Source organism: Eubalaena glacialis, chromosome 6, assembly GCF_028564815.1.
Source record: "Eubalaena glacialis isolate mEubGla1 chromosome 6, mEubGla1.1.hap2.+ XY, whole genome shotgun sequence".
In the NCBI taxonomy this organism is placed as follows: domain Eukaryota; kingdom Metazoa; phylum Chordata; class Mammalia; order Artiodactyla; family Balaenidae; genus Eubalaena; species Eubalaena glacialis.
In genome coordinates this window covers 105,041,155-105,069,015 of record NC_083721.1, presented here as the reverse complement: position 1 = coordinate 105,069,015, position 27,861 = coordinate 105,041,155, and the positions used below count along the sequence as shown (strand labels likewise).

The following is a 27,861-nucleotide window of genomic DNA, read 5'->3' as shown; positions in this document are numbered from 1 at the left end:
ACTGGATCATCTAAAATCAACATTGTTGATTTTAAACTGTTATAAAGCCAGACTTTTAGAGGCATTTGAAACAATTCATGAACCATGTCTGAAAGGAGATAATTACCTTCAACCTATTCTTTTGCGCTTGAAGTAAAAGAATTTTAGGTATCAGCAGGTTACTAGAAAATAAGACTTTAGGGGGTCTATATAATTTATTCAGATCTTTTTGTATATTGTAAACAAGGATAGGATACTTTTGACAGTAGTGTATGAACAAATTTTTAAAAAATATATCCTTCACTATAGAATAGGTATCAAGAAAGCGTTTTAAATATGATTCTGATAGGTCTCTTATGAGCCTACTTCCCAGAAAAAGTTTATATGAAATTTCCCAATTAAAAACAAAATCTAAAGTCATAGATTTAAGTTGAGAGAATATGGTATGTGAGGTAAGGTCATTGTGTTATCTATGGTCTGATGCACAATGTAGCATGTATAAAAGAACCTAAAGAGACATCTATCTCAAATTTCAGGCAGGATATAAGAGTGCATAGAGAGGAGAGAGCTTTTCAGGTGAGATAGTGAAAGAAGCTACAGTATTCACCTAAATTAATACATTGTAAGCAACGTACACATATGTAATGCCAGTTCACAGGATACAAACAAGATCAATTAGAAATTGTACTGTGATAGCCACACATTTTGGAGAAAAATTCCCAAGCCAGGCGAATGTGGATTGGGATAAAAACATAGGCGGTGTATACCACCATAGCAAAAATGGTTAGTAAGATGGTATTGAACATGGATCGCTCCCAGGGCTCCAAGACAGCACAGCAGCTAATGATTTGGTATTGATAGTACAGCCAGGAGAAATAGTCCTTCACACGTTTGAAATCCATGGCTGGCTCCTTCAAGCTGCAGAAAGTCTGTCCTGTTAAAAAAGGTAAAAGATTAGAAGAAAAAAAAAACAAGGCACTAAACACAGAACCTCCTTGTATTTTCATGATCTCAGCATGTCAAAAATTTTCAAAGAATGTTAACGATCATTGAGTGAATTACTAATAGGAATATTATATGGAAATAATAACAACATATTAATCATAGGAATTAATATTGCCATTACTACTAATAATTACTACTAGAATGAATAGCAATAATATTATTAACAGTAACATTTATCTAAAAATAATTGCCAGTAATAACTCTAGTGATAATAATATCTACAGTTGAAGCTAACCACATTTTCTTTAGCCCTGTACATTTAGAGAGATAAACGTGAATTTTCTATTTCCTACAGCATATATTCTGGTAGAAGATTAAAGAATAGTGTGCAGAAAAGAGTTAATATAGCAAACCTGAGGCTGCTATTTTTAGAAGGGTCCTAGGCTGGCATCTGGAAACTTGGCTTTTGGAATGTTCTTTCTGTTCCCTAATGGATAAGGATGATTCACTATGCCTAGACTGTGCAAACACTGTAATTTATGGTGAATACCTGCTTTATTCTGGGAGTCTGGAATTTTTTGTAGTTGCCAGGCAAAGAGTGTCCATGTGACCAGCCCCAATAAAAACCTTGGTGCTGAGTCTCTAATGGGCTTCCCTGAGCAGAAACATTGGCATGTATCACTGTACTTTTTGCTGGTAAAGAAAGAAGCACACTTGGTGTGTCCACTCATGGGAGGGGGAGAACATCTGAAGCCTATAAATGGATTTCTTCAGACTCCAACCGTGTCTCTCTTCCTGACTGATCCTGTTGTATATCTTTTTGCTATAATAAACCTTAGCTGTGAGTGCGAATATATGTTGAGTCCTGTGAGTCTTTCTAGTGAGGCACTGGACATATGGATGGTCTTGGGACCTCTGAAACAAAGGTGAAGCCCAAAGTGTACCTTTGGGTGGTCATTTGGTTTTTGGGTAGAGAACTTATGAAAACCATATAAAAATGTTTTGTTGGCCCTCAGATAGGATCACAGTTAAAACTACGTGGAAAACCTCCTAGAAGGAAGGGCATCTATCATTTCTTTTTTTTTTTTTTTTTTTTGATATACCAATTTTTATTTATTCATTCATTTCTTAAAGATTCTTGGGAAGATATTGCAGACACTCAGAGACATGGTGGGTGTCCTTGGGGAGACAAGCAGACCTGTACCTGTTGTGCTTACTCCTAGGAGTATCATGGTGCTACATCATCTAAGTCCACCTTGATAACTTTTATTATTCAAATCACAGTTAAATATTTTTGAAGGTCATTCCTATGTTCTGACCTGAACATATCTCTCTTTAATTTGATTCTCTTTTGAGTAAAAGCAAGATGTTTTTGCTCCAGAAGACCGTGGACTCAGGCTATGGGGAGACTCTCATGATCCTAATGCCTGGCACAAAGACTGTCATCAGTAAATACTTGCTGAACAAATGAGTAAATGAATGAATGACAAGTAACCAACTTAAAAAAATAATTATAGATGACTCACAATCCCGACCTAAGTGGGATACAGTAGGCTACTGCTGACTTTCAATAACTTGGCTTTGATAGTAAGTAACCCTTTCTGATAAGGAAAATTTCCACAAAAACTTAAAATGGGAAAGTCTCTGTGTTACCAGGTCATGATTATTTGTAATAATGGCCAGAGTAATCCAAATAAGTAAATAATACAATTACTTAGTCTTCTAGAAGCCAGAGTGGAGATGAAGTAATTGGATTTGAATGGTTTGTCCTGGCAGGTGGACTTCAGTGAGAAGTTACCTCCAATGTTCTTCTTCACTCCTAACTCTGGTTGCAGAGAAAGAGCAAAGGTCAAAAGTTTAAGAGAAAATGAGTGACAGAAGAAGTGATAATTTCAGTGAACAATATTATCCAAGCAACCAAGACTTTCCACTGATAAGCTGAAAGAGAGAAATTAGGAGGTATCCCTATTTGAGCTTTTAGGCTGTCCCATGAGACAACTGTATATTTCAAACGAAATTTAATTTTAAAAAATCTTATTGATGGCTACCCACACTTGCTCCTCTTCATTACCTTGACAGAGTTTGGGGTGGTGCCAGGTAACTGATCAGGAGTGTGAGAGTCCATTCACCAGACTGTGCTGGGTGAAGGTGGGAGAATGATGGCTCAGCCAGGCCCAGACCCACCCCTTAGAAAGCTTGGTCCAGTTGGGAAGACAGGTAGCAATCAAATAATGTATACAAATATATAATTATCTACTATATTATGCCCTAAAGGGCAAGAGCAATGTATAAGTGACTGTGGGAAACCTAATCCAGTCTGAGTATGTCTCTGAGGAAGAGATATTTGAGATAAAATCCAGGAGATGATTGTGAATCTAACAGATAAAATGAGTAGTCAGATGGGGAGAATGGACAAGACATAGGGATCAACTTGTGTTTGTGCAAAGGTTAGAGGTGGGAAGGAGCTTGATAGGTGGTCAAGGGAATGACCAGAGTGAGGCCAAGTGCCCTAGGGCCCAGCTGAGTGGGCGAAGTATTTTGTCTTGATCCTATGAGTGAGGGGGCTCCAAAGGTTTTTTAACAGGGGAATGCTGTGGTGGGTTTGAGAGGATGAGCCTTTAAGATCATATGGACATGTTGCCTTCCCTGCATTCTAAAGCCAAACTGAAATGATTTTGAATACCAATCATTTCAGTAAATCTATGTCTCTGCTGTCTCTTGGGCATTACTCATTCAGAATCAACCATATACTGAAAATCTGTTTAAAATATTCTTAATATTCTTTTTACTTTTATAAATGAGATAAATTACTCATTTAGAAACATCATTGACTTTTTCTCTATACATTTTAGCTTTTAAAAATTTACTAAGTAACTGCCTGGCCATTGCTTTCTCTTCAAAAATTAAATTTCTTGCTTGAGCAGCCCCAGTGGACACCTTGACTGCAGCCTTGTGAGGGACCCTGAGCCAGAGGCGCTAAGCTAAGTTGTGCCCAGATTTCTGAGCCGTAGAAACTGTGAGGTGGTCAGTGTTCATTGTGTTAAACTGTAAGAGTCAGTCAGTCAATCAGGGAAATGAGAGCTCTAAAGCACACCAACATGCATTACACCAAAGCTGGATACCTGGTAAGAACTTGGTCACATATTGCTAACACTTTAAAGAATTAAGATTAAAAATTATTTTTCTTGCCCATTTCTACAGTGCGCTGGATCATTTCCCATCCCTCTCAGTAGTTAGCTCTGACATGTAAAAAGTACTTTATTGTCACATCTCACTTCAGTCTCATGAAGTAAAAGAGTCAATAAAAAGCATTGATATCCCCCTTTTCTTTGATTCTTTTTCCCCTTATTAATGAAAAACCATTTTAAAGATTATCTATTCATTGTTTCTCATGAAAAGGTGAGAAGAGAGTTGGTTATTATTGGGAAATCATCTGCTACAACCTATTGTTAGAATATGCACTATACTTAGGTTCTGGATTTGCTTCAGTAATATATTTTACTTCCTTTTGAGTCCATTTTTAAGTCTCCTATGGCAGGGGTCCCCAACCCCTGGGCCGTGGGCCACTACCGGTCTGTGGCCTTTTAGGAACCAGGCCGCACAGCAGGAGGTGAGCAGCAGGCAAGCGAGTGAAGCTTCATCTGCTGCCCCCCATCGCTCCCCATCGCTCACGTTACTGCCTGAACCATCCCCCCCCACCCCCACCCCCGGGAAAAATTGTCTTCCATGAAACCGGTCCCTGGTGCCACAAAGGTTGGGGACTGCTGTCCTATGGGACAACATGGAAGATTTAAGAAAACCACTTTAGACAATTTAAGATGAGCAATGTGGGAAGGAGAATTCATTCATTCATTAAATAAGGGCATTTTGAGTACTACTATGTGGTTTTCTCTTAGTAGTAACAGCTTCAGAAGGAATCTGTTCCAAAATGGCATTGCAGACAGGAGATGCTCTTCTAGGCAGCGGCAAACTGGACCATGGAACAAACATGCAGTGACGAAGGGCCAGGAATGAGCACTAATTGGGGGGAAAGGGCATGGAAAAATGCTAAGGAGGAAGCTAGGAAAAGAGGCTGAATTTGAGAAATAAGATGACAAAAATGGCATGAACTTAATTATTCACAGGTAACCTAGAACGAGATGACAGCAAACATCTTACTGTCTTAATCTTTCACATTCAAATGTGAAATTAACTTGCCCTTAAAGACCTGATGGCATATCCCAGTAAAGCTAAACAAGAGACTTAAAATGCTTACTTTATTCAAGCACACCACTCTTCTCCTTGTTTTTAATTATATGTTTTTTAAAAGATGATTTCCCGTATATGGAAAAGAGGGAGGAAGTAGTTTGTTTCTTCTTCTTCTCCTCCTTCTTCTTTTAATTTTTTCTCTAAACTTGGTGATTTTTAAAACCCTCTTAAATCTTTAATGAGGTTGTGCGTTCAAAGGTGACACTGCCTAAGCACATTGTGGTATGTCTTCAGTGGTTCAGTGGCCTGGATGGGTTTGACTCTTAACAGCTGAAGCTGTGTGGTGATGCCTTCTGGTGACTGGGGAGGGTTTGAGCCCCTGTGGGACACAAAGTGGGTGAAGCTCTCTGTAAAAAGTGGGGGTGAGGCAAGGGCCAGCACTGTTACCTGGAGGGATGGATAGTGAGGCCTGAGGAAAGGCTTTTTCTGGGTCATTGTTTGTTTGCTTGTTTGTTTTTTAATGTTCCTTTTTTTTCTATTGATGTATAGTTAACTTACAATATTGTGTTAGTTTCAGGTGTACAGCACGGTGATTCAATTTATATATGTGTGTGTGTGTGTATATATACATTCTTTTTTAGATTCTTTTCCCTTATAGGTTATTACAAAATACTGAAAATATTGAGTACTGTACTATACAGTAGGTCCTTGTTGGTTATCTATTTTACATATATAGTAGTGTGCATATGTTAATCCCAACCTCCTAATTTATCCCTCCCCACCCCCTTTCCCCTTTGGTAACCATAAGTGTGAGATATATATATATATATACCACAATCAAACTATATATACAATGGAATGTTACTCAGCCATAAAAAAGAATGAAATAATGCCATTTGCAGCAACATGGATGGACCTAGAGATTATCATACTAAGTGAAGTAAGTCAGACAAAGACAAATATCATATGTCACTTATGTGGAATCTAACAAAAGGATACAAATGAACTTATTTGCAAAACAGAAACAGACCCACAGACATGGGCCATTGTTTTAAAAACAGGATAACATCTCCTTCTTCAGGAGGATCCATGTAGTACCACATTCTAAGATGCTTAATGGATTTGATTTATCAGGGTTTCTCTTGTAATAATAACAGAAATAATTTCTGTTTTCATAGGATTACCTGTAGCTTAGAAAGTGCTTTTTATTGCATTTTCATAATGGGTTTGGGACTAAGGACAGGCATTGATTCAAGTTCTGACTTCTCTACTTGCTGGGTATGTGACCTTGGCCCAGTTACTTAAGTGTTCTGGGCCTCAAGTTCCTCACCTGTAAATGGAAATAATAATCCTTTCTGTTTAAGGTTGCTGTGAGGATTAGCAAAAATGCAAGCAAAGCATCAGTTAAAGGGGTTTGTATATGGAAGAAATACATAGATAGGAAGATGGAATCTAACTGGTGAAAGGCTTTCCCCTCTCCCCCACTTCCTTTTATTTATTAAAAATAATTATTACTGTGCTGGTAATCACACCAGGAACTGGAGATACCATGGTGACTGAGACAGTCATGGCCATTGCCCCCAAGGATTATCTTTCAGCTGGATATATTCCACAAATATATATTTTAGACAATATTTACCACATGTATTAGGTAGCTAAAGTGGAATCCTAGAATGTTAGCAGCTGGATGGACTGTAGAGTCCCCTAGACCCAATCACTCATTTTAAAGAAAAGTACCAAGACTATGAGGCTAACATTAAATTGATATTAAATTGGTTGACATCAAATTGGTTTGTCAAACTGAATTAAAGTGACTGGACTGTTCCAGGTGGTGAATACCCTGTGTTTTGTGAATTGACATTGGATGAAAGAAGCAAAAATTCCAATGGAGGTTTTCTGTGGTCTTCAAAGTTGATCAAGGATATTGAAATCAAGTGTGTAGGTATCTGGACGACTTCAGCCTCACCCTCTCTCAGTTTCCCCAGGCTCTACTCTTCTCTTACTCAAGACTCTTTCCTGAAATCCCACTGTTCAGATTCTCCTCTAGTCAAATGAAGGTCTGGCAAAGGCTTCATTTATTGCAACTATTACTGGGAACTGGCAAAGGCTTCATTTTTTGCAACTATTACTGGGAACTGGCAAAGTCTTCATTTATTGCAAATATTACTGGGAACTGGCAAAGGCTAAGGTTCTTGTTAGTAGTGTACAACTTAGCATGGATAAAAGACCCGAATAAGAGTTTTGCCAGGTTGAGGGGAGAAACAGGGGGGAAGGAAGAGATTATTAGAGAAGGATTATGAGAGTCTTGGGAACCAGAAAGAGAGAGAGTGATTTCTAAAGGGAACCCAGTGAATGAATGGGGACACTGTGACAGTAGAAAACAGTGAGGACTTGGAATTCCCCTAAGAAGTTATCTCATAATTGATTGGAGAGTAAGTGGCTATTTTTTATTTCTGAATGTCACTGAATGTATTTTTCTCTCACTAGTTTTGTGTACAGTGGGGAAAAGTAAAGTTTAATCTCCTCTCTCACAGTGAGAAGGAGAATTCCGGGGACTTGTGATCCACATTACTCAGGGGCAAGCCTTTCTTCTGGCCTGAACAGAAAAGAAGGTTAGAATAAATAGAGCAATAAAAAAACCCACATGCTCCCATGAACCCATGTATATGAGTCACGAAATGAGAACGCTGTAAAAGGAACGTGCAGGGTGGTGGCGAAAGTAGAGGCTGGGCTTGCTCAGGAGGCTTTTTGGTTTTGGTTCTCTCCATGGGAACAGGAGTGGTAAAAAGTTAGGCAACCACAATGAAAGATGAGTAGCAGATGATTTGTTAGGGTGGCGTTTTCCGTGGGAATACTGCAAAAGACTTCATCCTGCAGCCCTCCTCTGCCTAAAGAAAGTACTCCAAATTATTGAATTTTCTAAGGAAGGGATTTCCCTTTCTAAACATTAGCTAAAAATGAACCTTCCCTCCTGAGGAGGGGAAAAAGACTTAACACATTTTGGTTTAAATTTCCTTCTAAAATGTCAGAATCCGGGGCTGAAGAGAAAAGTCAGAAGGATTTGCAATTGAATTTGGGTTAACTCCTTCTCAACTTATTTTGGAATTCTACGTCAATCACCCAGCTTTTTTTGTGCTTCATATTTGGAACTTGAAAACCTGAGAAGGGGAAAAAGTATCTTGCCTGCTGCTGCAGAGAGAGATGCTGTATCTAAAAAGAGACTGTGTCTGTACTCGGAAGTAGCTTTCTTTGGAAAGAACTCAATAGATTTACTCAAGTTCAAGGCTTCCTTTAATTAAGTAATTCATTTAAAGAAGGAGCAGAGTGATGTCCTTCCAAAGAGTACAGTGTGAAAAGGGTGATAAAAACGAGTAAATTTACAATGGAGGAGACTGATAAGCGCTACCTCAGCCAGCTGATCAGGGCCACCGTCAACAGTGATAACTCATGTTGGTAGTAGGTATCCATGATATGATGGCATGAAGATGGCACTTTACTTCTGTGGTCTTCCTCCCCCAAACCCACAACCTCAGTCTAATAATGAGAAAAAACATCAGACAAATTTTAACAGAAGAGCATCTTAAAAAATACCTGACCTTAAATTCTCCTAGTACCTAAAACTCTCAAGATCATCAGAAACAAGCAAAGTATGAAAAATTGTCACAGCCCAAAGGAGCCTAAGGAAACATGACAATGAAATGTAATGTGTAATGGATGGAATCCTGAAACAGAAAAAGGATTTTAGGTAAAAACTAAGTAAATTTGAGTAATGTATTGGCTTTAATAATAGCATATCAACGTTGGCTCATTAATTGTAACGTGTCATACTAACGTAAGATGTTAATAGCAGAAACTGGGTGCAGGGTATATGGTAATTCGCTGTATTATCACCTCAATTTTTTCGTAAGTCTAAAAATATTCTAAACAATAAAGTCTATTAAAATTTTTTGAAGGCAAAAAAATAATTAGGAAAGTCTTGAAAGGTCCAGAGTTACCCTTATTCCAAACTCCAATGAACTTTGCTTATGCTGTTCTGCCTTTCTGGAAAACTCTTCCTCATAACTTTGAACATAATTAAATAATAGTCTTCCATAAAGGACTGGCTTTCAAATATTGTCAAACACAATAGAGATGAAAAGTACGTTTTACTTTTGATCCAAGGTACATACACATACACATACACATACCCATACCCATATAACTGAAATAAACATCTCTCAAAATAATACTCTGCATGCTGATATTTTATTTCTTATTCCATTCTATTCCATTCAGTTTCATTCTGCTGTGTTATTGTCTTCATTCATTACAAAATACCAATCGTGAGCTACCATATCGATTTCTTAACCCACCAATTGTAACCTGCAGTTGGAAAAACCCTCCTTTAAGGCTTATCTCAACTGCTAGCTTCTCCAAGATGTCTCTGCATTGTCCAGTTTGGCAGACACTAGTCATATGTGGCAATTTAAATTTTTTGTGCTCATTAGCCACATGTGGCTTGTGGCTACCATATTCGACAGCACAGGTATAGAATATTTCCATCACTGCAGAAAATTTTATTGGGCAGTGCTGTGGACTCTCTCCATCTCTCACTTGGACTAATGAAATAGCCTACCAACTTGTCTCCTTTTCACCTTACAATCTTCCATGCTGCTGCTGGAATTAACTTTCTAAAATTACAGATTTATTTTTCTGCTTGAAATACTTCAATGGCTCTCCATTTCCTATGAAATGAAACATTCATGTAAGGCCCTTCACAGTTTGATCCCTCCACCTCTCCTGCATCATCTCTGAACTCTCCTGCTAAATGTCATTCACTCTTAAGCTTCCATGTTTTAGTTCATCCTCTTTTATTTTCTAGAAATATTTTTGTGCCCCTCTTCTTTTAGATAAAATCCTATTTATTTTCAAGACGTAGCTTCTATGTTCTCTCTTCTATGAAACATTCTCAGGAGACCACCCTTCCCAAGGAATGTATATTGCTTTCTTTTATGGGTTACCATTGTAGCTTTTATACTGTATTATAATTAGCCATGTACAATGTTTCCCCATTAGACTATGAGGTCTTTGAATACTGGGAATATGCCACGGCCATCTCTATATCCCCAGTGCCTGGAATGTGGGATACTTATACACTGGCTGGTGAGCTGGTTGGCTGGTTGGCTGACTGAATTGTAAGGTTGTAGAAGGTAGGGACCACACTTGTACTTATTTAATATTCCCATAGCACAATGTGGGATACATAAAAGGTACTTACGAATTCTCATTGTCTGCTTTCAGGCAATAAGTTTTAGACAGATTGTTTTCTAAGTACTGTCAAATTCAGTACAATCTGTTTTTTTGTAGGATGAAAGGGAACTGGTACTGATATGACAAATACTTTTAAAGTTTCCAATACTGTTGAAAGTTCATGGACTCTGTGGGGGAATAAAAAGCACTTCTAAAGTGGTTTTAAATCCCATTAAAATGGCTTTTTACAAGGGCTTACTCTAGGTGAGTAAAAATTTAAGATTGGTAGAAAAGTGGTTCTAATGGAAAAAAATCCCAGGATGAGAACATCTGGAGACCTGAATTCTATTACAGCTTTTTTTCCTCTTCATCTTTTTTTCTCTTTATTTCTCTTCATTCATTCATTCATTTTAATTTGAGTCCTTGGGCAAGTTCCAAAGTCTTTCTGGGTCACAGCTTCTCTGTGTAAAATGAAGATAATTGATAATTGCTTCTAAGTCTGTCTCAGTGATATGGTAAGGAATGTGGGGATAGTTTGTGAGCTCTTTAGAAATATTTGTAAGAGTCATAATGATAGTAATAGTAGTATTTGTTGTTGTTCCTTGTGGATTGGTACAACTTTAAACTACTTGCAAGATTTTATTATATTATAGAGTCAAAGAGTCTTCATAGAATATTCTATAACAGTTACCTCAACAATGGAGTGCTTTGGATATTTTACAGGAAAAAAAACCCCTCAGCCCTTATTTGTTTGCTAAATGAACTTCCTGGTACATTGAGAAATAATAACAAAACAACACATGTATATAACCATTAACACAAACCACTATTTGAAAGACATTGCAATCTTTACACAAATCTTTAAATGTGTGTTGGGCAGGGCCACCACATTCCATTGTGTGGGCTGTGCACTGCACAAACTTGTGTCATGGTTCTTGGAGACCTGATCATAAACTGCTTCTTTATGTAAACACAATTTGATTCACAAAGATACAAATTTGTATGATTAAAGGAAAAAACCTCACATTGTGTCTATGTACGAATCAGACACAACAATAGTTTATTGGCTTCCCAGTTTCCAGATGTCTTGCTCTAAGTTTTCTGTGGGTGACTGTAATGTTTTCTGTGTCTCACAGAAGGTTCTATTCTTGCTTAACATTTTCCAGGGAATTTCCTTGTCATCTTAGAATACTCTCCAGTCACCCTTTGGGAAGCAATTCTTCATGCTGATACTGAGGTGAATATTGGAAGTCAGACCAGAAGTGATGGATTTGAAGTCCAAGTCTTTAGAGGGAGCTAAAAAAACCAACTTAAAAGTTTGTGATAAATCAAAGCCAGAGAAGCAAATCAAACAACCATAGGGCAATTAAGGAACTTTCTTTATACATTCATGAATTGCTTGCACAATTTATAGACTCCTCAAAGAGGAAAAAACAAACAATTGTAAGTCAAAGCATGCTTCTGCTTTTAGGCAGCTAAGTTACTCAATGTTTTATAATCTTAGAAGTGAGTTACTGAAATAGTGTACCAAGAGGAAAAAGTCTCACCAACAATTTAGCCAAGTTGTTGTTGGTATGGTGTTGGTTTGAGTAATACACAAGAGTAGAGTGTTTTTGTGGAGATCTGAACCAACCTTTTGGCCTCCAATTTCCATTAACACCAACAAAAGCAGAACAACAGAAAACATGTACTTCTCGTCCAACTATCAGCTGAGGCCGCTGGGCATCACAGTGTGCGTTGAGTAACTGTAATTTCAAAGCAGTCCTTGTTGTTTGGCATTTTATGACAGACTCTAGAGGGATTTATGAATGAAGGACTTCTGGCTGGGAAAGGAAACTTGGAATTTGACTTTAACAGAAAATTTCATAATAGTTTAGGAAATACCAAATTCACGTTAGATCAATTTCAATGTTGTGTGGCTATCAAAAAGGAGATACATATAGTGAAATTAAAAATGAGAAGCACATAGGTTAATGCTGAGTAGATGTTATGAATAGGAAGAGAAACTTGTAATAGGAGATGACATATCTTGCCTTTTTCCTGGTGTCCTGTCATTGACTCATATAGAAACAGGGCAAGGGGAATTCCCTGGTGGTCCAGTGGTTAGGACTCCATGCTTTCACTGCCAAGGGCACGGGTTCAATCCTTGGTCGGGGAACTAAGATCCTACAAGCCAGGCAGCCAAAAAAAAAAGAAACAGGAAAAGTATCCTTCTTTATTCCTGCCAATTTGGGAGTGGAGAGTAAGGCTTCCAGGCCAAGATTTTAACTGTAATGTCATTTCCTAGGATGAACCTCTTTATTACTATTTTATTATTTTTTTTAAAAGAAAGAAAAACCCCATTATCATAAGGAAAGAGGAAAGAATATAGCTCCTGGGTGGCTTTTTCCTTCTGCAGATATTGTTCCCAAGGGCTGCCAATTTGTTTTTAGAAGTAAAAAGTGAACAGAGTTGCAACACTAACAGTGGACTTAAAGATGTTAATAACCGTTTAAATAGGGGGATATATGTATACATATAGCTGATTCACTTTTTTATACAGCAGAAACTAACACAACATTGTAAAGCAATTATACTCCAATAAAGATGTTAAAAAAAAATAGAAATGGAGAGAATAAAAGCAGACCAAAAGAAAAAGTCATTAAATGTATACACATGTTAAAGCGCATTATTCAAGATAGCCAAAAGCAACCCAAACGTCCATTGGCAGATGAATGGATAAACAAAATATAGTATATACATGCAATGGAATATTATTTATCTTTTAAAAGTAAGGAAATTCTGACACATGCTACAACATGGATGAACCTTGAGAATGTTATCCCAAGTGAAATAAGCCATTCCTAAAAAGACAAATGCTGTATGATTTCACTTATCTGAGGTATCTGGAGTAGTCATCTCATAGAAACAAAGTAGAATAGTGGTTACCAGGGGCTGGAGAAAGGGAGAAATTGGGAGTTGTTCATTGGATGTGAAATTTCAGTTTTGCAAGATGAAAACATTCTGGAGACTGGTTGCACAACAATGTGAATATATTTAACACTACTGAGCTGTACACTTAAAAATGGCAAAGATGGTAAATTTTTATGTTATGTGTATTTTACCACAATTTAAGAATTTTAAATGTCAGTGAATAACTCTAAAAATTAAGAAGGACTGAAATTTAAAAATACACTTTAAAAATAGTCTGAACAATATTTTTTAAAAGTCATTAAAAGTCATTGAGAGTCTCGGGACTTCGCTGGTGGCTCAGTGGTTAAGAATCCGCCTGCCAATGCAGGGGACACGGGTTTGAGCCCTGGCGCAGGAAGATCCCACATGCCGTGGAGCAACTAAGCCCATGTGCCACAACTATTGAGCCCACGTGCCACAACTACTGAAGCCCACGCGTCTAGAGTCCATGCGCCACAAGAGAAGTCACCGCAATGAGAAGTCTGCTCACTGCAACGAAGAGTAGCTCCTGCTCGCCGCAACTAGAGAAAGCCCGCACGCAGCAACGAAGACCCAACAAAGCCAAAAATAAATAAATAAATAAATTAAAAACAAAAAAGTCATTGAGAGTCTCAATTTGTAGTGGGGCATTACTAGTCTAGCAAAATTGCTTGGATGTACCATCCAAAACTAAGTAAATGAATAACCCCAAAGGTCTTCAAATAATAATTGTGAGGTTCCAGTTGGGGTTCCCTTCTTCTTGGCTTTCATGATATAAGAGGAAAATTGGAAACTGATGAACTACAAAGAACTTTCTGAGAGGAGTGTTGACCTGTTTAGGTTGATTCTTGGCATCAGTGAAATTCTCTTAGTTTAATTCCCTATAGTACTTGTGGGAATTAAAATTCTGTGATATGCTTACGTGTTTTTGACAAGGATGTGAAATAAAGAGCTCATAAGATCCCCAAACCCAGAGTATTTAAAAGGGAGTAAGAGTGGAAAAGTGGCTAAATCGTTCGACTGAAACTACTTTTCTACTGTCATTACAAACCCCTTTCCTGGCAATTATGTGCCATGTACATCATAACAGTTCTGCCTTTCTCTTTTCTTCCCCAGCTCTTTGCCATCAAAACTACACTTTGGTAAAGGAAATACCTGCTTACCGTTTGTTCCTAAGGACTCAATTTTCTTAGAAGCTAGAAGCCTGAGCACAAAAAAATCAAGCTTTTGTCTCATCCCTGACTATTGTCATTATATTTCATATGTCTTCAGAAATAGAATACGTTTTTTTCCCAAGGAAGAGTTTGAGGGCAAGGAAGGTGAGTTACTGCAATAATGATTTGTCAGAAGCATACCTGCTGAGCGCTTGTTCCCAGTGTTCTGCCAAAGGAAATCCGGTTGCATAGGCAGCTGGTCAACCAAGACTCTTCCAATAGTATTTTCTAATACTAATTTTCTAGGTTGTGTTTTTTGCAGTTTTTTGGATAGCATTGAATAGATTTGCTCATAAAACTTTTTATTGTTTTTGTTTATTTTTCTGTTCTTCTTCCTCCTCCTCCTCCTCTTCCCCCTCTTCCTTCTCCTTCTCATTCTTCTGGCCTATTCTTTATTTCTTATTACATTGTCTGGAAGGCTTCTGGTGATGAGTTCAGTGTTTTTGGTGACCAGCGACATTGAACTTTCATAGGTGTGATTTTTTTGTGACAATAGTAAGATAGCCTGTTGCTTTTTTACTGCCCTCAACTGACCTGCTTCTGTATCTCAGTTATTACTGCTTTTAGGAAAATGAGTGGAGAGCTAGCCTGACTCCAAGGGTCATGGAGATAGACACAGCATTGTTGAGGTGTTCTCTCTGCCAACCCCCAGATCAAGGGACATTTCCCTACTGGATTGGTTAGCATTCTAGGTCAGCTAGTTTCTGAGATGGGGCAGAGGGAGGTGAGAAGGGAAAGGCAGGAGTAATAGAGTTATGTCAAGACATGTCATTGCTTTTAGACAGTTAAATTAATTAGATTTTGCAATCTTGTACTTAGAAATGAGTTACTTAAGTGAGATAACAAAAGAAAAAAGTTTCAATGACAATTTAGCCTAGTGGATTTCTCATTCTCCTGGGCAGAACAGCATTGACACATTATTCTGGCTTCATTCTCTTTCACCTGCTTCCAGGTACATGGGTACCTGCATGCTTCTAGTGAAAAGTGGAAAAGGGCTGAGCTCCAAGATTATTCTTTTAAATGAGTAACAATTGTTCATTTCCTAAGAACTTTGTTGATTCTCAAGTAAATGTGGAGAAGGCTAATGGCAACTGGGCATATTAAGAAAAATATTTTCAACCAATAGATTTGAAACCAATTTAACTATACGCTCAAACTGGGTGAGATGAAATGTTCCTTTCCCTCTTTGAATAAATATGGGTTTGTTTGTCAAGAATACCAGAGGAAATCTGCCAATATAGAAAAATATTTGGGTTAAGATATTGTAGTAGGTTGAATGGTGGCCCTCCAAAAGATATGTCCACATCCTGGAACCTGTGAATGTAACTTTATTTGGAAAAAGTATCTTTGTGAAAGTAATTAAGTTACAGATCTCTGCAAAAGCTCATCCTGGATTACCCAGGTCAGTCCTAAATCCAATGACAAGTGTTCTCAGAAGAGAAGGCTAGTGAAGACAGAGGCAGAGATTGGAGTTATGTAGCCATAAGCCAAGAAGCCATCAGAAGCTGAAAGAAGGAAAGGAGAATTTTCCCCTAGAGTCTTTAGAGGGATTGCAGCCCTGCTGATATCTTGATTTCAGACTTCTAGCCTCCAAAACTATAATTTTCTCTTGTTTTAAGCCACCAACATTGTGGTACATTGTTACAGCAGCCCTAGGCAATGAATTCAGATCTCTTCCTTAAAACCACTAGAATTGTATAATGTGGAATTCTCTTCAGGGGACAGAAACAGCTTTTATTAAGTACCACTGTGGCAGGCACTGGCTAAACGCTTAACTTAAATGATTCCAACTTTAAAGATGAAGAAACTGAGGCCCAGAGTCTCACGGTGACCACATGGGGAGCTGGGTGAGAATCCTCCTGAGAAGCAGTGTGGTGAGTAGTTACGAGCTCTGGCTCTGGATCCTGTCTGGGTTTGACCCTGGCTAAGTTGCTCAACCCCTCTGACTCAATTTCCTCTACTGGAAAAAAAGGAATGATAATAGAACTTCATTCATACAATTTCTGGGAAGATTAAAAGATGTAAAGTATAAAGAATAAAACATAGGAAGAAGGCCTAAGTGAATGTTAACTGTTATGATTATTATACACTATACTAATGTACTATTGCTAAGCCTATGAATACCAGACAAAGAATAGAAGAGAATGAGATCATTTTTAAGGCAGAATGTGTCAACTTTATCAGTTGTTAAGATAGAAGCCACTTTTAGAGAGATTGTTCTTCAGAATGTTTACTCAGTTCTGGTGTGGCTATCACAAAGTAGATAAAAAAGTATATTGCCTCATTTCAAAGATGAGGAAACTGAGACTCATTAAGTTTTTGTACTTCACTACTGTCAGAAGCCAAGGGGGAAACAACAATGAGACCCAGTCTTGGGATTCTCTCACTCCAAAGTGCTCTTTCTATCATGCAAATGCCTTTATAAATACTTTACAAATGCTAAGTGTCCAACAAGTATTTTTTGAATTAGAAAAATCAAGCCTCATTATCAGTAACTTTAAAGTAATAGTGGCGCTTCCCAAACTATTCTGAACTGAAGAAATTGTTGCCAACTGTTTCAAAACCATAAATCTCTTAAAATATTGCAGCAAAAGAGAAGGATTAAGAAACAGAAGATAAATCTGTTTCTTTTTGTCCACACCCTCTACCTTTTCTTTTTTCCCCATTTACTATAGATTTAATAAAAGTGGGTAGGTGGCTAGTGGTAGTCTAGGTTTTTTCCACTCTATTTCCTTTTCTTTCTTTCTTAAAAATAAAATAAGCAGAAAGAAAGTGAATGTCCCATATGAACACTGACCAGGCTTACTTTCATTAACGTTTTTTTAAGAAAATGTTTTCATTGTATCATATTTCTCTCTTCATTTGTCCCATCTGGTTAGCTAAGTACTTTCTGAAACATTTACTCCTTTCTTGTATCAGAGGTCTTCCAGGATAAGATACGGCTCCATTTAAATAAAAAATGAAGGATGCCGAAACAGAAGCAGTTTTAACCAGCAAACCCATAAATAAGACAGTAGTTAGTGCTATGCAATCCTGACACTGGCACTTGTACTGAAATTGGCCAGAGGTTCTTAACCAGGAGGCCAAGAACTTGGTTGGGGGGGTGGGTTGTGGAATCTGTGAACCCCTTGAAATGTTTGCGAATTTTGCATAAACATTTTTTGGTATACACTTCAAAGGAGCCTGTAATGTCTGTAAGCTAAGAACCACTGTTTCAAGGCCTCATTACTAAAGATAATTGCCACATTTCACTCCTTTGTATCATCTTAAATGCCATTGTAATATCAAGTATATCATAAATGTTTCTTGGTTGCTTAAGCTAGAACCAGAAGCTTCATCTTGTTAAAGATGTCATCTTATAGGCAAAAGGGGCAGATTTCTAAAAGCGAGACTCTATGATATAATCAATCAGAAGAATCTACCTGCCTAGAAGGGTCCAGGTCTGGGTTCTTGTCCTTGCTTTCCTGAGGAATGATTCTGTGTGTGTTACTTTTCCTCTCTGGGTTGCAGCTTCTTCATCTGTGAAATTAATATTTGAATTAAATAAACCCAGATGCCTTCAAACTTTAAAACAATTCTATTCTGTGTAAAAGATTATTAAACCTCTTAGAGAGATGATCTCCCACAAAATTCTAAAATGTATTATAAAAACAAAGCATCACAAGCTAGCCTTATTTTTTTTTTTTTTTTTTTTTTTTTTTTTTTTTTTTTTTTTTTTTTTTTTAATTTTTTTTATTTATTTATTTATTTATTTATGGCTGTGTTGGGTCTTCGTTTCTGTGCAAGGGCTTTCTCCAGTTGTGGCAAGCGGGGGCCACTCTTCATCGCGGTGCGCAGGCCTCTCACTATCGCGGCCTCTCACTATCGCGGCCTCTCTTGTTGCGGAGCACAGGCTCCAGACGCGCAGGCTCAGCAGTTGTGGCTCACGGGCCCAGTTGCTCCGCGGCATGTGGGATCTTCCCAGACCAGGGCTCGAACCCGTGTCCCCTGCATTGGCAGGCAGATTCTCAACCACTGCGCCACCAGGGAAGCCCCTAGCCTTATTTTAACATTTATTTTTAGAGAAGTTTTCTTTGAGGACATGCCATCGGCTAGTGATTTCCCAGTGTACTCTGAGGGCTGTAAGGTGCCACATTACCATCTATGGCAGGGTTGAGGAGAGGCCCCAGGTGGGACAGAGAGACAGAAGCTAAGAGCCTCACATCTCACATCTCACTTCTATCAGAGTAGCCTGCTTTTAATCTGCTTTATACACTAGGTTTCTGGGTGAGATTTTGTTTGTAGAAAGTGTTTCATAATTTTAATTAGTCTCTGTTGATATCTATGTGGGGGGAAAAAAGGAAAAAGAGATTAGGTTAACCACTGTATTTAAACATCCGTCTTTGAAAAGGCACTGGAAACAGTCAGAAGCCCTAAGCCTTGTTTCCTATTTTGTCATTTATTAGCTGTGTCACATCAGGCAAGTTAGATAGTCTTTCTGAATCTTTGTTCTCAAATATAGAATGATGATAATATCTTTTTCACAGGATAATTGTAAGAATTAAATGAAATAATATTTGTGAAAGTGTTTTGTAATTGGTGAAGCATTATAAAGATGGTGAGTGGGTCTTTAGTGGTGAGCTCCAGGGCTCTGCATTTTGTCCTGACCATTGTAGCATCTTTGTCCATCTGAATTATGTCATAGAAAGTATGGGTGATCAAATTTGCAGATGAACCAAAGTTATGGGGTGGAGTTCTAAAAGGCTTAGCAGATTACAGAGTCCCAAAAATGACTGAGGGTAAAACTTTGGGAAAAATAGAAAGTCTTGTTCTTCAGTTCAAAAAGTCAATTGTCCAAGGGTAAGATAGGGAAAAATGTGGCCCACGATCAGTTCAAATAAAAAAGACTAAGGAATTTTACTTGACTTCAAGTTCATTATGAGCCAATAGTGTTGTGAAATGGTTGACAAATAAGTGATCCAATTGTCTTAATCTGTTTGGACTGTTATAACAAAATACCACAGACTGGGAGACTTATAAACAACAGAAATTCATTTCTCACGGTTCTGGAGACTGGGAAGTCTAAGATCAAGGCTCCAGCACGGTTGCGTTCTGGTGAAGGTCCTCTTTCTGTTCCTAGCTGCCACCTTCTGGCTGTGTCCTCACATGGTCTAAGGGACAAGGGATCTCTCTGGAGCCCTAAGAACACTAATGTCATCATGAAGGTCCCATTCTCGTGACCTAAGCACCCCCCAAAGGGCCCACCTCCTAATACCATCTCCTTTGGTGGTTAGGATTCAACCTGTGAATTTTGGGGGGACACATTCAGACCGTAGCACCAATATTCTTATATATTTATAGACGTACTGTGCCACCAGCTCTTGGCTTTGATTAGCATCCTTCTAGCTGCTGAAAATAGTCACTCCAGCAAGTTCAGCACATCCTCAGGAAGCTAGATGGTGAAAATCTGGAAGGTTTCCAATGGGAAACATTGCAAGAAGATTTTGGGGGAGGAACATATCAAGGAGGTCTTAAAAGATTTAAGAGGTTTTAAATGGTGTTACAAGCTATTATGGAGGGAAAGGTTTGGAATTGTTTTATTGTTTTCAGAGGTTAATCTCAGGAAAAGCTGGGGAATTCCCTGGCGGTCGAGTGGTTAGGACTCGGCGCTTTCACTGCGGTGGCCTGGGTTCAATCCCTGGTCGGGGAACTAAGATCCTGCAAGCTGTGTGGTATGGCCAAAAACAAAAACAAAAACAAAAACAAATAACTCAGGAAAAACTTTAAACAGTAAGAGTAATCTAAAGGGGAAAGGGTTGGCTGATTGAAGCAGCGAGAATTCCATTAGGGAACTGTTCAAACAGAGTCTAGACAGCACCTTCTGAGGGTTGCTACCCATCAGAAGGAAGGGTTTAAGAAGAGATTACTAAGCTTTCACCACATCTAAGGTACTATTTCTATAATAGCATTCAGTATCCCATTGGAGAATGATTTGCTTCATTAAATTTTTTTCCGTAATAAAAGAATATGGATTTTGAAATTGGCAAACTGGAGTTTGCTATAGTGTGATATTCTGGATATTGTTTAACCTCTGTAAACATCAGTTACGGCATCACTAACACAGAGATGGTTAGTTATTTCTGTGTTGTTGTGAAGATTACACAGCATTGGTAAAGGATGCTGAATGGTGCCTAGTTTTAATAACGGCTCAAAGATGGTAACTTTTATCACAATATTATTTGTTACTCTTATTTTCTACATGCATTTTATTTCTTCTCCTAAGAGATTCCTTTCAGGTGACTCTATTGAACCCATAAGACACAAATGATGTAAGTAGGTAAAACGGTGACTCACATGAGTCTGGGAGAAAGAATTTGCCCTGTAGGTCATGGGGGTGGGGAGAGGGTACCATATCATCTGTTTTGTGTTTGCATCAGGGTTTCCTCCTAAATGGAGGAAACCTGTGGAACAACATTTTTGTCCTGAATTATAACCTGATTTTCCTGCCCATCAAGACCAGAACTAGACCAACCTGACTGATTTTTTTCTTTGTTTAAAGTTTTAGACAATAAAATAGCCTATTAAAAATTTAATGACCGGGACTTCCCTGGTGGTCCAGTGGGTAAGACTCCGAGCTCCCAATGCAGGGGGCCTGGGTTTGATCCCTGGTTGGGGAACTAGATCCCACATGCATGACGCAACTAAGAGTTCACACACTACAACTAAGAGTCTGCATGCTGCAACTAAGAAGCAGTTTACTATTCTTAGAAGAAGATAAAAACATGAGATTCCCCCATGGTTGGGGAAGAGGCCAAGAGAATTCTCTTTAATAGCAATAGAGGGAAGTATTAAAGTTACTAGGTTTCCATAGATGGTCACAGGTTGGCATTTTATCTTATTTAGAAGGTAATAGATAAACACTGCATGTGAGGAGGCACTAGGATAATTCTGACTAAAGATCTTACACAAAAAGAGGATTATCAAACTTTCAAAAGAAGCAAAAAAGACAATATAACACTCAGGTTTAGATAAGGCTTGACTTCAAATAAAATTTTTTTTCCATTTTTCTGTCTTCTTCTGCATCAGTGAACATTTATTAATGTTTATTGGGCATGACATTCTGTGAGGCACAAGTGGGTTCCAGAACAGAGATGAACTGGCACCTTGGCTGGTGGGTGTGAGAGCAGTAGAGGTATTATTGCCCCAGAAAAATTGCTTTGGACGTGCCATCTTGAGCTTTTTTCTTTCTTTCTTTTTCTAGTCCTTCAAATTTTCTTGTTCAATATTCTACTTATATTCATTCCCAAATTCTCTTTTTAATCTTTTCAGAGATCTTGAACCCAAAGTGATAACTTTAGTTTGGAATTCCTAATGGACATCCTTCGATCTTATAATAGAGCTGAAAGGGCAGGGATACAATGTTTCAGTAGCAGACGGTCACCCAGGAAACTGCTGTTCTGTATTGGTAATAATAACGGATATTTATTGAGCAACTTATGTCCCAGAACTTTATATGTATTACCTTAGACAGTTCACTTAACAACACTATAATAGAGGCACTATTTCTATACCCATTTTACAAATGAGGAAGCTGAGGCATTGGGAAATTTCAATGTTAACCCAAAGTCTCACAGTTAATGTAGAGCACACACTCTTAATTACTACTCTGCCAGACTGCCTCTCTATGCAAGGACCTCTGGTTACAACCTGGCAAATCACCATTCATGCATGCATGCATCCATCCATCCATGAATCCATCCATCCATCTATCCATCCAATCAAATATTCAGTAAGCATGTACTAGGGATATAAACTATGAATAAGACTGACATACTCTCCTCAGGCCACTTTCTAGAGAAGAGGAGAGACAATTACACAAGTATCCTACACAGTGCGATAAGTGCTATGATAGGGAAGTGTAGGGTACTCTGGGGCATAGAAAGAGGCTCTAACCCAGCCTAGAAGGGGGTGTCAGGACAGGCAGGTCAAAAAGATGAACCAGTTTGCAAGGCAGAAGTAGAGACACAGACAGAGAGAACAAACGTATGCACATCAAGGGGGGAAAGGAGGGGTGGGATGAATTGGGAGACTGGGATTGACATATATAAACTAATATGTATAAAATAGATAACTAATGAGAACCTGCTGTGTAGCACAGGGAACTCCACTTCGCTGTACAGTAGAAACTAACACAACATTGTAAAACAGCTATACCCCAATTTAAAAAATGTTCTTGTCCTCATCACTGTGTGCTTTGACTATTTTGTAACAAAAGGCATATAAGGTAACCTCAAGAAAGAAAGGTCTTTGAAGCAAGGTCTGTGTTGTTCCCCCAGTACTTGGCACACAGTGGCTGCTCAATTAAAATCTGTTAACTAAATGAATGAGAATTCTAATGCTCCATAATAACTCCTTTATAACAGGGAGGTTTTTGACTTATTTCTAATTTGATTCAAATGCTTCTCCTCTAAGCCTGAAATAAATGTTCCCTTTTGACTTAAAAAAAAAAAAAATTCAAGTCCTTGCTCCCTTTTAAGCCATTTTCTAAAAGTTCTATTTCAGGAGATCTGCCACACCCATTATATTTTACTAGAACAATGTGTCCTCAGGTATCTTTTAAGCCAGGTGCCCTGAGGAGAGATTCTAGGATGGTCTGGGAAAGCAGAGGCTCTCTGGTTGCTTTTCTCCTTTTTTCCAGTTGATCTGTGGTGTTCCATGCTCTGTTATGTAGTTCTGAAAGATTTGTTCTCCTTTCACCTTTCCAGAGTGTCCTGGAAATTTTTTTTTCCCTCAAATTCTCCCCTACCCTCTTCACTCTTTCAAAAGGTGTTAGCTTTGGGAAAGTGGTCCTTAATTATTTACCACACAATCCTCTGGCAGACTGCAAGAATCCAGGGCAAAGCAAGAGAGAAAGGCCACAAGAAAACTGAAAGCCCAGGCTAATGATTTCCCTTAACAAGAGTTTTTGTTGTCATAAGGCGGTGTTTTATTTAGGTTGTAGTTCTTTAGAAAAGACATGAAGTTATGTCTTCCTTGTGCTTGCTTGGAATGTTGGGGCTAATGTAATATTTTCTTTGGTGAAACAGCAGTAAATCCAAGGTAGTAAAACAATGCTGACGGGAAGGGGAAACCAAAGCTCCTCGGGGGAGAAGTTAACTTGGAGCAGGTAATCCTTATGGCCCATCCCATACGTGACCTTTATATTATCTAATTACATAATTTTACTTCCTAGCCTGATGCCACAGTTTAAAATTGTACCTCGTTCCCTTCCCTGCTTAATTTTTCTCCAGAGCCCTTATCTCCTACTCATACACTGTATAATTCACTTAAAAATTATGTATTTATATGACAGCCCCTCTAGAATTTGAGCTCCTGAAGGGTAGGAATTTTTGTCTGTTTTGTTTATTACTCATCCAGGGCCTAGAATTGTCCTGGTGCAGGGTAGATGCACAATAAATATGTTGAATTAAAGAATTATTAATCCCAATCAAAGCAATATTAATAATTATGATCAGGTTTTTCCTACATGTACTTAATTTATAGACAACTGGTTGGACATTTAAAATTAGTTTTTAGAAATCTGACAAAATATGACAACAGGATCTCTACAAAAGCTTTGCTGGTCAAAAACTGTGTGAAACCCATTTTCATCAGCATGGTATGCTCTTCTAAACTTGTGCATGGAAGGATAAGCTTGGCCTGGTGAGAATGGAAAATCTTGAGGTTTCCTGATGCAGGTAGACTTACTTGAATCCCTAAAGCTAAGGGTATACTTTGTCTCAGTGTACTCATAACTGTTACTGGCAACAAGTTCAGGTGTTGCTTATACCCCCGTGAAACTCAGACTCACTAATATTATATTCCCATTTCTGGACAAAGCATTATCATCCAATTCCACAGTTCTTTACAGGATCAGGTAGTTTATGGGAACACAAAATATAGAAGATGAATAGAGGAGAATATTAATTATTTGGGAGCTTCTGTATTTGAGATTATTATAATCACTGGAGATGCTTCCCAACAGTGACACGTCAGGGTGCTCTGAGTACTACAGTGGCCGCTCCAGCTCTTCCTTTGCCCCCAAGACTTCTACTTCCGGGCCAATCTAGTGCAAGTGAAACCGGGTTAGGCTGAGTGGCAGACAAGTACACTTTTGGCTGAGATTCAGGTACCCTCCCTCTCTCACCCACTGTGGCCTCTCTCAACAACTGGCCTAAAGAACTGATAAAGAACTAGACTTACCTAGAAACAGGAGGAACCGCTGGCCTCACTGAGCTTGGATTAATATAATGAGTGGATGAGTCCAAAAAGTTAGGGCATTGCAAACAAATTCTCTATAGGACTGCATTAATGACATTTGACATTTCTAAACAGAGAAAAGCTTGGGCAGGTGTGTAAACATATGCAAATCATATAATATGTATCCCCTGTGTCACTCAATTATTTCATCTATCTCATGTGGCCCTTAGGAAAGATCTTCACATAAACTATTGGTCTGGTGGTACATGAAGATTCATGAACTCCAAGTTCTAAACCCACATGTTCTTTTAATAGCTTGGATAATTTATTAAAAACAGCTTTATTGAGATATAATTCAAACACCATACAATTCACCCAAAGCACACAATTCAGTGGTTTTTAGTATACTCAAAGTTATGCAACCATTACTAATCAATTTTAGACCATTTTTGTTACCCCCAAAAGACGCCTTGTACCCTTTAGCAGTGACTCCCTATTCCTGCTCATCGCCACTCCCATCCCCTCCAGCCATATGCAACCACTAATCTACTTTCTGTCTCTATAGGTTTGCCAATTGTGGATATGTTATATAAATGGAATCATACAATATATAGTCTTTCACTTAGCATAATCTTTTCGATGTTTATCCATGCCATAGTACATATCAGTACTTTATTCCTTTTTATCGCTGAATAATATGCCATTGTTCCATTCCATATCTCATTTTATCTATCCATTCATGAGTCAATGGATGCTTGGGTTATCTTCACTTTTTGGCTATTATGAGTAATGCTTCAGTGAACATTTGTGCACAAGTTCTTACAGGGACCTAGATTTTCAATTCTCTTGGATAATACCTAGGAGTGGAATTATATGGGTTATACGGCTGGGTTATATGGTAACTCTATGTTCAACTTTTTGAGGAACTACCAACTTATCTTCCACAGCAACTCACCCATTTTATATTCCCACCAGCAAGATATGCTGGTTCTAATTTCTCCACCTCCTCTCCAACAACTGTTATTTTCTTTCTTTTTGATTATAGTCATTTTGGTTGGTGTGAAGTGGTATCTTGTGTTTTTGATATTCATTTCCCTAATGACTAAATGATAGTAAGAACCTCTTTGGTGATTGGCCATTTGTACCTCTTCTTTAGAGAAATGTCTAAAATCCCTTGCCCATTTTTAAATGGGTTATTTGTCTTTTAGTTGTTGAGTTTTTCCTCTTTTGTGTTAAGAATGAGGGATGGTTGGAAGGAGAGCCTCAGATCTTTCACATGCTCTTGCCTAAGGTAGAGCTTCTGCAACACTGGTGGTGGATGAGATGCTCGTGGCCTGCTTTCCCAGGGATATACCATAGCCCTATGCTGGGATCTAGGCTGAGAGGGAGTCCTGTGTTCTTGGCTGTACCCCCCACCTCAGAGTGGAGCACCATCACATCCAGGTGGAGTTGGCAGGGAAGTGAGTTGTGGTTCAAAATCCAAACTCTTGCTGTTCTTACGGAAATTTAGTGGATTGTCTTGAACAAATTTTTCTTCATTTGTTGTATTTCCTCAGGACAATTTCTAGAGACTAAATAGTTGTTTACCTACAATTTTCAATAGTAATTTTAAAGTTATAGTATTGTTGTTTTGCTAAGGGGTGGGTTCACAGAGCTCCTCACACCACCATTCTGGAAGTTGAGTCCCATTTGGATAATTTTTAATGAAGATTTTGCATCTTGTATACTTGGTGGTGAAATAGTTTATGCTGACATAGTAGATATAGAATTACAAAAGACAGTTTTTTACCAAAGTATTTGCAAATTTACAAACAGTGGATTAAGAAAACCAGTTGAAGTTGACAATTGGTTGACTTTCAACTTCATATCCACTAAATTTCTAGAATGCCCACGCATTTGGTTTGATAAACCACTGTTAATTTATTGTTATTAAATAGTTGTATAGAAATCTTTGGGTAATGAGGGTGACAGTACATTTCACATGTTTGTTGTTGCTCTAGTAATCTATGTGCAAAACCATCACAGCCATTGAAACAGTCATCAAAATGATGCCTGTTTTAAAAAGCATAGGAATAATTTAGATGTGAAAATCAAATTATTCAAACCTCATTAGTTTTATGCACTAATCTAAAAAATTCACAAGCAAAACTGATCACGTATTTCTTAACTTTTGTTTAATTCAAAAGAACTACTGGGCCACAAAGTCTTGTAGAAAAACAATTTTCCCAACTTCCCTGGTGCACTTATTGGTAGTTTTAAGGCCAAGATTTACATTTAACAATTCTTCAAATTCTTTATTTGATCAAGGGCTGGGTTCATATGTTCATTGCCAACCAGTTGAATGTCATTTTAGTTGAAACAGATCTAGAATCTCTGCTCTTATCTAAACTCTTCTTTATTATACCACATCCCCACCCCCATGTCAAAGTTATCTATATGTACCATTCTACTTGGGTTTAGAAGTCTAGTTACTTATAAATGAACACAATCATCTTTAAGAAAATACATCCTGCTTAATAATCATGAAAAAATGTTAAAATATATTCCTTGTTGGAAACTCTTCACTTTTTGGTCAGTTGACTTGTGTGTATTATTGCCTCAAGTAGCTTATGGGCAAAAAAGTATTGTATAAGAGCATGAAACAAGATAAAGATGCATATTTAAGAATGAAATCAAGAACCTCCCAATGACATTTCTCTGAATAGTTATTACTGAACTATACAAAGATAAATAATGAAAGTAATTAACAAAGTAATTTTCTCTTCTTTTGGCCAGGAAAGTTTTAATAATAAAGTTTGGCTTCTGTTGAGTGAAACATCTTAGTTTCTAACAGAGTTAAAGGCAAATGGAAAAGCCCATTCAATTCTTAAAATTTTTAATGCAGTTGAATAATAAGCTGATACATTGCATTGTGGCTTGGTATTATTTCTTCCTTATAAAGACAGGAATTCTATCCTTCTAAAGCTACTTTACAGTTCAAGCAGATATTTGGAAGATGCTTACCTCCCAGTTGGGTGTATCTCCTGCGGCTTAGGTGAGCACCAATGCTTTGGCTCCTCCCCAACTGCTGCGAGCTTCCCACTGCGCTGGGCACCTCGAGGCTCCAAGAGTTAGGTGTTCGGCCCCGCCCTCTGCACTATTGCTAAAACTCCAATTC

At 38.1% G+C, this 27,861-nt stretch overlaps 1 protein-coding gene across 3 annotated transcripts; it reads right to left on the bottom strand.

Annotated features, from left to right (window-relative positions):
- Positions 1–650: 650 nt before the first annotated feature.
- SPTSSB (serine palmitoyltransferase small subunit B) lies at positions 651–27,787 on the bottom strand. Of its 3 annotated transcripts, XM_061193472.1 has the most exons (3): positions 27,708–27,755; positions 8,519–8,646; positions 651–913 (listed from the first exon to the last, which is right to left on the bottom strand). In XM_061193472.1, exon 3 carries the CDS (start codon positions 879–881, stop codon positions 651–653), a length of 231 nt encoding a protein of 76 aa, XP_061049455.1. In that variant the 5' UTR covers positions 882–913; positions 8,519–8,646; positions 27,708–27,755. The 3 variants fall into 3 exon arrangements, with proteins under 3 accessions (XP_061049455.1, XP_061049457.1, XP_061049456.1); XM_061193474.1 differs by lacking the exon at positions 8,519–8,646 and having other exon boundaries at positions 27,708–27,787; XM_061193473.1 differs by lacking the exons at positions 8,519–8,646; positions 27,708–27,755 and adding an exon at positions 17,909–17,979.
- Positions 27,788–27,861: the final 74 nt, after the last annotated feature.